This window comes from Canis aureus, chromosome 12, assembly GCF_053574225.1.
Source record: "Canis aureus isolate CA01 chromosome 12, VMU_Caureus_v.1.0, whole genome shotgun sequence".
NCBI lineage: Eukaryota > Metazoa > Chordata > Mammalia > Carnivora > Canidae > Canis > Canis aureus.
This window is the reverse complement of record NC_135622.1, coordinates 10,889,190-10,899,642: the sequence shown is the minus strand read 5'-3', so window position 1 is coordinate 10,899,642 and position 10,453 is coordinate 10,889,190. Positions and strand designations below refer to the sequence as shown.

The 10,453-nt window shown below is 52.3% G+C and overlaps 1 protein-coding gene across 2 annotated transcripts in view; it reads left to right on the top strand.

Annotated features, from left to right (window-relative positions):
* Positions 1-4,555: 4,555 nt before the first annotated feature.
* Positions 4,556-10,453, top strand: part of ATP1A1 (ATPase Na+/K+ transporting subunit alpha 1) — a 29,406-nt gene continuing 23,508 nt past the window's right edge. Inside the window, exon 1 of one of the 2 annotated variants that reach the window (XM_077842717.1) lies at positions 4,556-4,716. In XM_077842717.1, the coding sequence (XP_077698843.1) occupies positions 4,705-4,716 (12 nt within the window). In that variant the 5' untranslated portion in view covers positions 4,556-4,704. Of the gene's footprint in view, positions 4,717-5,393; positions 5,421-10,453 lie in introns of those variants that run through there. The other variant, XM_077842718.1, reaches the window with a different exon arrangement.

The following is a 10,453-nucleotide window of genomic DNA, read 5'->3' as shown; positions in this document are numbered from 1 at the left end:
ACTGCTTCATAAGAACCACTGATTTAAATGGCAGTCGAATGAAAGGGATGCTGAAGGGGAAGAATGAGGATTTGATGCTGCGTGGTTGATCATAGCTCCCAGGACAAGCACCAAGGAAATGCTGACTTTTCTGAATTTCCAGAAGCAAATTTTTGAGGGCTTCAAAAATCATTAACAGAAGGAAGTCTGTTCAGGAGAGTACTAAAGAGCCTTAAAAGGAAATTAAGAGATGAGCAGAAAACAGAGGCCGGGAGGAAAAAAAGTTGAGGGGGGAGGGTGGTCAGATGTATTTAACCTAGAGATTGCAGATGTTGGTCATGTGCACAGAACTGTGCTTTTAAAAGGAGGAGGTAGGGGTGCCTGGGTGGCTCAGTTGTTGAGCATCTGCCTTTGGCTCAGGTCGTGATCCCAGGGTCCTGGGATCGAGTCCAGCATCAGGCTCCCTGCAGGGAGCCTGCTTCTCCCTCTGCCTGTCTCTGCCGCTCACTCTCTGTCTCTCATAATAAATAAATAAAATCTTAAAAAGAAAAAAGCCAGGAGATAATCCGCTGCTGGGCAGGAGAAAGCAGATGTGCAATAGTGGGACAGACATGGTCTAGGAGGAACTTTGGGACAGTGAGGAGGGTTGGCTTTAATGTAGTGACAGTGGCAGTGGTGGCTAAGTGGCTTTCTAGGGGGACCTAGGAAATAGTGAGAGATGAAGATGCATGCTCACAATTGTTTCCACACTGGCTCTATAGTGCAAGCTGAGCCAAAAAGCCTTGTCCTTCCAGATCCGTGGCTCATTGATCTACCCCAATTTCTGCTCCCTGTGGAAAATGCTAACTTGGTGTAGGCTCCAACTCATGTTCTAAAGCCCTTAATTGCAATGGTGTGTTTATTCAATTCAGCAAGTGCTTGTTCAAAGCGCTAGCATTCTTGGCTCAAAATACCCACTTGCATCATATTTTTCATACATCTGCTGACTCGATTCACAATGGCTGGGCCAAGCCTCCATGGTTGTGTCAAATCCTCCTCGAGGCCATCCGCACTTGGCAGCCTTGGGTCTGTGCAGGCTGAGTCTCTGGGCTGATCAGTTTAATTATGTCCTGAGCTGGGAGCTTAAACAGAGCTGATAGGACAAGAGGCAGATAGAATAGAGAGTCAGAACTTGCCCCGCCCTCTCTTCTGGAAGTATTGTTTATCTGCCGCACTGCTCTGGGAGCTGGAAAAGGTGCACAAAATTCAGCTGCTCTCCCAGGACTGTCCAGTGTCAATGACTCCCTGGGCCTTGGGTTCTAAAAAATGAGTGGAGTGTTCGATCTCTAAGATTCCGTTCAGAATCCTCTCCCAAGAGGAAAAAAGAAGGCTTTCCCAAGGAAAGGACTCTTCCCCTCTTAGTCACCTATGTTTGACGACACCTCTCTGAAATCTGAGCTGCCTACACCTCAGCCCTGCTATGCCGGCCGTTTGTCTTCATTCCATCAGCCTGTCCAGGGCTCCATATTACAACCAGGCAGGTATTCCTTCCCTCGCTCTTTCCCATTAGACATCTGCAACTCTTGCCTCTTGACCATATTTTTTCCCTTCACCTCTTAAAATTAGCCATCAACCCGTGGCAATAACCTTTACTCTGAAAAACACCCCTGAAGACTGCCCAGAAGTCCCTAGACCACAGTACTTGGGAGTGGTCTCCCAAGTTAAGAAAAGCACCAACTTTAGAGGAGTCATAGTGAAGCCATTCCTGACATTCTGAAATTGTTTTATTGGATTATGTTTCTTTTAACAAGACTGCAATGGAAGATGACACTATCAAATACCTGGAAGATAGAATAGGATTTGCCTCTGGTGGGGGATCAGGCGGGTCAGAACAGGGGTGGGGGGTGGCATGTGTTGACCTACATAGGGCATTTCTACAGAATAATGGTTCTCTGCCTTAGATGCCACGCAGCGGACTATAGAGGAGTGAGGCTGGGGGAGAAAAGGCTCTAGGGGAGGTCTTCTTGGTTGCAAGAGGAGAAGCATGTAGAAAGTGTGAGGATAGCAGTGTTGGAAGCAATTGCTCTTCCCCCACTGTTAACTTCCTTGGTTCTCTGCTCAGAAGTAGGAAGATGGCTCCCATTTTGCAATTTTGAGCCAGGCTCCCTCAGACATTAACTGAATGGCTTTGTGAGAAGGAAGTCCCTGAGCCTCCAGTTTCCAACTCTGTAAAGTATACCTAGAACCTTTTACCCTCCAGACGTGTGACAGTCCAATGGGCTGTGATATGGAAAGGTGCTTTGTGAAGGCAAGGCAAGGCAACCTACAGATTTTAGTTAACATTTCTTATATTTGTATGCCTTTTCCCCTACTCTGGAAGACAGCTAGAACTTTGAGGCCCTCCTGGAGGGATCTTCAGCAATATTCCAGCGGCCAAATAAACAGGTCTAGAGACAAAGAGAAATGCGTTGACCTATTGAGGTTATATTCTTGAATGGGGGAAAAAAAAAGGTAATTTTACTTAGGAAGGGAGAGAAAGGAGATTCACTGGCAAGAAAAATCTACAGTGTTCAGATTTTTCCTTTCTACAATGTGTTATTTTGCTGCACTTTTTCCATTCAGACCAGGGCCTTAGAGATGATTAATCTTAAACAAGTCAAGGGATCTTTAGCAAGCAAAGGCTTTCTAGGGGTTAGCAGTAATGAGGGTGCTATAAGGGATCTTGAGCGAACCACTTTCTAGACCCCTGGAGCAGAGCCCTGATAACACTCTGCAACTGTCTTTGAATTAGCAGCATAGGGAACTCTGATCTGGACTCAAAGGCTCTTTCCCCAGCAGTCATGAACTTGAATCCAGGTTACAATTCCTCTGCTTTTCGTCACCTGGAGTGATGTAACAAAGCCTGAAGATGGCTGGAGGAGGCACTAGCCTCTAACAATGCATTCTGGGGAGAGAGGAAGAGACTCATGTAAGAAACAGTATCTTTTGGGAATAAGAATTACCCGAACGTTTGAACTGATAATAATACACTTGCTATTTCTTTTCTTTTCTTTTTTCTTTTCTTTTCTTTTCTTCTTTCTTTTCTTTTCTTTTTTCTTTCTTCTTTTCTTCTTTCTTTCTTTCTTTCTTTCTTTCTTTCTTTCTTTCTTCTTTCTTTCTTTTTTTCTTTCCTTCCCTCCCTATGTCTTTTAAGCTTTGTATCTTTATTTGTTCATTTTATTTATTTATTTATTTATTTATTTATTTATTTATTTATTTAGTTCATGTTAATACTTGAGAGTTCACAGGGTCGGCTTTAACTTGCTTAGACAATTAATATTTTCCTTGTTTCTTGTAGGAATTCCCAGAGACTCCTAGTGACTTTCTCCTGCGAATCTCGTGCTTTCCCAGAGTATATCTGACTTCCTGAAAGCATTGTTAATAATAATAATACTTTGCTTTCTAAATGCCCTTCAACCACAGCAGCCTCTGCTAAGAAGCTCTAACGGGAGGGAAGACCCACAGCGCAGCCAGGCCGGGGCTCTCTGCGGGCTCCCGGGCTTATCATCACACAGCAGGCCCAGAGTCCCCCAGAGCACCCAAGGCTGCGCTGGCAGGTCAGGTGGGAGGCACCGACAGGCTCCAGACGGGTCCTCGGACATCTCCCCGTCAAGTCAAACCCTTTTGCTAAAGACAGGGTTTTATTCACACAGTAGCGTGAATAAATTCATTGGAAGTCCTGTGAGGGGTCATCAGGGTCACGAAGAGAAGCAGGCGAAGGGCGCCGGGGACCTTCCTCAGGCCGGCTCAGACCCATTCTTCCTGGGGCCCGAGCGGGAAGTGGATCACGCGGATCCAGCCCAGAGGAGGCATCCGGGAGGCGCCGGCGACCGGGGAGCCCATCCGCAGGTGGGCGCCGGGCGGGGACTGCGCAGGGAGGCGGAGCCGTCCGGGGGGCGCGGGCTGCCGCCAGGCCGCACCCCCACCCCCACCCCGGCGCGCCCCTCAGCCCCCGGAGGAGCTCGCGGACACGCTGCCAAGGCCCCTCCGCGCCCGGTTCCCGTCCCCGGGCCGCGGAGATTGGGGAGCCCCGCTCCGAAGCGTCCCCGCACCCACCGCAGCCCCCGCGCGGCCACGGGGCGGGCCGGTCACGCAGGGCGGCGGGAGGAGGGGCGCGGGAGCCGCACGGCCGCGGCCTCCCGGGGCTTGGGCACGCGCGCCCCGGCCGGCGCCCTCCCGCCCCGAGCCGCGACTGGCCGGAGCCGGGGCCGGGGCCGGGGCGGGGGCCGGGGCGGGGGCCGGGGCCGGGGGCGGGGCCGGGCGGGGGCGGAGCCCGGCCCGCGGCCGGTGTCAGGTTGCTCCGGTAACGGTGACGTGCCGCGGCGTGGGCGGGGCGAGCACGCAGGTTGCATATTTTAGGAAGTGAGGAGGAGGCGCGGGCTCGAGCTGCGGCTGGGTCTGGGGCGCGGAGCAGCGGCGGGAGGAGGCGGACACGTGGCAGCAGCAGCAGCGGTAGCAGCCCCAGCCCCGGCCCCGGCCCCGGCCCCGGCCCCGGCCCCAGCCCCAGCCCCAGCCCCAGCCCCAGCGGCGGCGTCGGCCCGGGCCGCCGGCCGCTCGCCCTCCCTCCCGCCCGCCCGCCCGCCCCGCGGCAGCCCCAGCTCCGTGCTCCGCGCTCCCCGGCCGCCCAGCCCGGCCGGGAGCTGCTCCGTCCTTGCCTCCCTGGTCTCCGGCGACGGCACCGGGCGCCGGGCACGGACCTCCGCCACCATGGGGAAAGGGGTGAGTGCGCGGGAGCCCGGGCGCGGGGCGCGGGGCGCGGGGCGCGGGGCGCGGGGCGCGGGGCGGGGAGGAAGTCGGGAGGCGGCGGCGGAGGAAGCGGCTCGGCGCGGGCGGGCAGGGCGGGCGGGCTTCACGGACGACGCACTCTGGAAATGGAGGGAGCGCGGCGGCGGCGGCGGCGGCGGGGGCCGGCGGGGGAGGGGCGCGGACCCCGGGGCGGCCCCGGCGCGCTGCGGGCCGGGGGGCTCCTGGCGGCGGGCTCGGGAGGCGCGGGCCCGGGGCGCCCGGGAAGGAGCTGCCGGCGGCGCCGCATCCCCGGAGCCGGCTCCCCGCCCCCCCCGCGCCCCCTCCGCCCGCCCTCACCTCCCCATCTCTCGCCTTCCCTTTTCCTTCCGCCCTCCGTGCCCGGAGGAAAGGCGTGCTCCTCCCCTTCCCCCGGGGCGCGCCGCCGGGGCCCCTCCCGGGCTGCCTCCCCGCCGCCGCCGGGGTCCGGGCGCCCGCGGGGGATCCGACGCGGGGGGGACCCGGGGGCTGCGGCTCCCGCTCCCGGAGGCGCTGGGGCCGAGCCAGGTCCCCGCAGCGCCCGCCGCCCTCCCCTAAAGGAGGAAAAAAAAAAAAAAGCTGGCTTCCCTTCACTGCGGAGCCGGTCGTGCTGGCTGGTGCCAGAAAGGGTGTGTCTTCGCCGCCCTAAGATGGCCTTTAAGGTATACTTTTGCGAGCTTTCATGGGACGCTTTCCGTGAGCACTGGATGCGCCCTGGGGCGGCTGCAGTGGTCATTTCCCTGCTGGGGAGGGGTGTGTAGAGGGTTTTGGGTTTTTTTGTTTTGTTTTGTTTTGCTTTTTGAGGGATGAGCCTGGAAGGAGGACAGGCTGACCCACCGGGGCCTCAGGGCGCAATAAACCCGAAAGAGGACTGCAGGCGGCGGGCAGTTGGCGGTGGTGGGGAGCGCCGCGCCGCGGGGTCCCCGGGCAGGGGAGGGGCAGGGGAGGGGCAGGCCCCGGCCCCGGGAACGCCGGGGAGCACCGGAGCCGCTGCTCGCCCCTGTGCTTCTGTGACCCGTAGCCGCAGCCCAGGACCGGGTCTCAGACCCTGATGGAGCCCAAGTCAAATTGAGAAAAGTTTATACACGATAAACCGCCCCCCAACCCCCGCACACACACCCCCGTATCAATTCGTGGGAGAAAATGACCAGGCCGGAGGACCCGGGTAGGAGAGAGGCCGCTCCGTTATGTCCAGGGCTTGCACAGTGCGGGCTTCCAGGAGGTCTTTGGAGGTTTTCAGGGCTCCGCAGTGTGGCCTGAGTGGTAGGGGAGGAGGCAGGGTGCATCTCTGGGGATTCTGAATTTTGGGTTTTGAGGGAGGTCATAGGAAAGGCTTGGGCCCGGTAGGGAGAGTGGCGAGAAGTGGAATGCACCCTGGTATCTTTTAAAAAGCCCAGATCGTGGAGGGCTGCTCCGGGTTACAGAGCCGAAGGCGAAGAGCTGAGTGCCAGTGCCAGCCTCTACTCCCGATATAAAAGTGGGTTAGTGGCCTGTGCTTGTACCACACCATCAAACCCGAGGTCATTCCCATAAAGAAGCCCTTTAAGCTCACCCCTTCATCTCCCCTCCCTCAAAAAGGGAAAAAGTTGATAATCCAGAGCTGGACATTCCTGCTTTCGGGGGTGTAGTGATCACAGCTACTTCCCCCGAGGCCTAGGAAGGTGAAGTGACTTGCTCAAGGTCAAATGGTTGGTAAGTGACACACCAGACAGGCTTGACTCCTGAACAGCCTGTGGTCTCCCCGGCCTGAACACTCACTCCCTTAGCATCACCTTATATGTAGAACTCCAGCCTTATTCTTCAGATGAAACTGGGGTATTTGTGATATTGAATTAGTGGAACCGAGAGATGTTTGAGTAAGTTCCTTCCACATGTCTGTATGTGTCTTTCATAACCGAACACACGCGTGAGAGTGGTGAAAGATCTCACACACCTGGGTTGTGGAGGCTCAACCAGCCTGTCCTACGGATCCTTAATAAAACGCCAGTGGCTGGCAAACACAAAATTGAGTTATGGCTGGTTCACAGGAGGATATGCTCTTGTCTGCTGGGTCATAGTTAGTGTTTTGGGGACTCTGATAAATTGAACATTAAGGGGGGAGATAGATGTGTGCGTGGCGATTCTGCTAGGATAAAGTTATATCCCCTTTGTCCCCAGTGACTTACTGTGATGGTCCAAACGTTCAGAAGGAAATTTTATGCTGAAATGTTGGGATTTTTCCACATGGGGATTAAAATGTGGGTGGAGTGGTGACTAAAGCCCTGCTGATAATTGGTTAACCAGGAAGCCTGTGCTGGCAGCTAATTTTTTAAGGTCATTGTTAATTTTTCCCCCCCCTCTTCCCACTGCCTTGGGGGCCTAGGTTTTGATGCTATTTCAGGTGATTTTATTGCTCCCTAAAAAGTCTAGTTCCTAAGCTCTTGCTAAGAAAATGAAAGAACAGCTCCTGCTGAATCATTCCTGGGTGAAATAGGATTTTGTGCCTTTTTTTCACATTGGGTGTTGCTGCCAGTGACTTGGCTTAAATCTGCAACCCGCCTGCCACCCACAACTATTTGGTTCACCAAAGGTACACAAAATTTCTTTTTTCTCAAGTTTACAAAAGCTGGGGGGGGGGGGGGAGGGAGGGAAAGGATATCACCAGGTCGTTCTGTGCGATTCTCCATTGTTTGAATATTAACTTAGTTACCTAGAAAATAAATCCTAGCCTATGGGTGATGATTTCAAGAGGAGCCGAGGGAAGAAGATTGAAGTGAAGGTTACAAGGGATCCGCATGTCAGCAGAAATCCTGTTCCTATGGGAATGTTATCAACTGCCCTATTGGAGTTCAACTTGAAAGTGTGACTAAATCTCCTCTGGCTGCTATAAAGCTCTAGTACTTTAGACTGAAAACACTATAAGGCAGAGTCCTCAAGGGTGGAAAGTTGCCCAGGCCTGGCCAGGAGCAAGTGGAGCACTGACAGGAGGAACTGTAGACCAGCCCTGGGGCCGGACCAGAGGACCCGGATTGCATCACACTCTTCTTGCCTGTGGAAGTGTTCAGTGTGTGAGCGTGACAGTTCCCCGGCCCAGGGTTCTTTCTGTACCCGGTTCTGAGGGTGTATCCTCTTTTGGTAACTTTCTGTTTGTTAATTTGTAGTGTTCCCTGCCAGTAAGTTTGTAACACTCTAGTGACTCACCTTTAGGGTGGGAGGGTAGGAAAGGGGGAGGTGTGTCTCATCCATCTGAGAAGGCTGAGAATAGGCCAACCCCTGCCGCCCTCCCCCTCATCAGGGGAGATGATAACAAATTGGGTAAACATTCATCCAGGTGAGGGCTGAGACTTAAAACCTGCAGACCTCTGGACGTGTCACTGCTAAATTGCCTTAAAAAAAATAAAAAGTGACCTCAAGATTATAAAGCACAATAGACCTGGTACCCAGGCCCACTCCATCCAAGTCTTTGGTTCCTGATTATTTTAGCAACAAATTAGGTTGGGTGACTTCCTGCCCAAATCAGCTGTGTTCTCTCAAATATATCCCAACCTAAGAACGAGAAGAAAGCTTTAACTATTGCAAGGGATTTGTATGCAAAAGTATGTAAAATTAGTTTGTTCGTTTAAGAACAAAAAGGTTTTAAAAAGTTTCTCTTTTTAAGAAGAGAAGATTCTCAGGTTCTCAGCTGCAGGTTCTCACTCAGCTGGCCCTTCGGTAGACTGAGGACCAAGGGAAGTCACCTCTGTTCTGTCCAAAGTGTGTGTGATGCAAGCAAACCTCACAGCTCTGGGCAGGCTTCCCAAGGATTTGGCACTGAGGGAAAATCAGATCTTTAGAACCTGTAGGTTTCCTGTTCATCAGTTAGTCTTCAACACTTGAAAACCGGAGAATTTTTCTTTCACCTGAAAAACCGTTGAGGATTGAAAATAATAGGAAATACTATTAATTACCCTCCAGAGGAAAGCCAAGTGGACGTATCCCTTGACATCACTGACCTCCTAACTTAATTGCATCTTTGAGGTTTCATCTACTTTCACTTTTCATCTTTTATTTTTCTTTAAAGTCTTTGTAAAAGTCTTGCGGGGGGCGGGGGGGAAGGTGCATGGTTAAGTAGGGGGGATGCTTTTCAGCCCTCTGATGGGAGGGAGTGTGAACATTTGTGCTGCGGTGCCTTCTAGCTGCCCAGGGCTCTCTGCCAGCTAGCAGGCCAGAAGAAGAAACATGAGTGTCACATCAGATGGGCTCACAGTAATCAGAGTGGCTGCGTTTGGACAGCACAACACTGGGCAGAACGTTTCCCCATCCCTGCCAGAGCTGTCCAGTTCTGGGTGACTCCGAAAAGACATGGCCAGTAAGTGATAATGTGAAGTAAAGAGAATTTGAAAGTCCACTGGCTTTTTTTTTTTTTTTTTTTTTTTACACTCTTTTCATTTCTATATTTTTGGAAAAGGAGATGTGACCAAGTCAGGTTTGAACTTTCTCACGTTGCTATGAATTGAGTTTATGAGAGGAAGTGTATTCTTTGGCTGGAATCTCAGAGAGACTGTTCTTTGCATATGACTCACCTCATTAGTTGTGCTGAAATCTGTTGTCAGGAATCCACAAGAAGTTCTTCCCGTTTATTTGACTGATGTTTGGGTAGCAAATTCTATCTGTGAGAATAGAGCCCCCATCCACCCACCCACCCACCTGCAGTTTTTCTCCCTGGTTTCATTTGCATCCTGAGCTGTGGGAATTGGGGCCAGTACACCTCATTCCTTGGTTCCTTTGTGACTCTACAATGAATTGTATCTGAACGTTAATTATCTCTGTATTTGATTTTATTCAAACTCTGCTTAGTAACAACTGCTAGGTATTTTCTGTTCATGATCCAAAGAGTCGATTCTTGGTGGCTTGGCACTGTGTCTTTGGGGCTTCTATTGTTTGGGGGCCTGATAGTGAAGAGTGTCAGGTGTGGGGGTAAGTGGGTCTTGGTGTTGGATGTCTCTTTCCAGGCTGTCATCATGGCCAGGGCCCTCATGCACTTCGGGGCCATATCCTTCTGTGTTTTTCTTTTATCTTCCATGTGATGCTTCCACGGGGCCATATCTGTTTTATTGTTTCCATTCAGGGGACCTCTGTGTTGAGGGGCCTTATGCTCTCTTTGTCCCCTTCAGCCTACCAGCTGGTTTACTTTGTACCCTATGCTTCAGGGTACCAACTGAGGAGGGATGAGGGTTGGGAATCGATTCAGTCCCCTTGCAGCGCTGGTGCCAGATAGTAATCCTTCATCTCTCAAACTGACATCTTTTGAGTAGCACTAGACAAAGAGTGGTCTGGCAAAAGGAGAAAAGGGGTGAGGTGGGCAGCAGATGGAGGGAACAGGCAGAAAGTTTTAACTCTAAATAGCCCGGGGGCCCTAATGATAGAGGTAGAATTAACCCCAGTGAAAAAAACAAGCTTGGAGGTTTTCTTTTTTGTTTTTTCAAAAACTGGAAAAACAGCGTATTTTAAAAGATGTAGTGAATCTGAAGTATATCGGTTGTTTAGACATTCTAGAATTGTCTTTGATCATGAGTGTACACCATTGCAGGTAGTGTGGGCTGGCACACTCCTTTAGAATTTACTTCCCAGCAGATTGTGGAGGAAGGTTAAACCTACTTCGGTTTGGGCTAAGGGAACCCTCTGGATAGAGCTGGAACTGTTTGCCCCCCACTGGCTGGATGGGCTACAGCCAAAG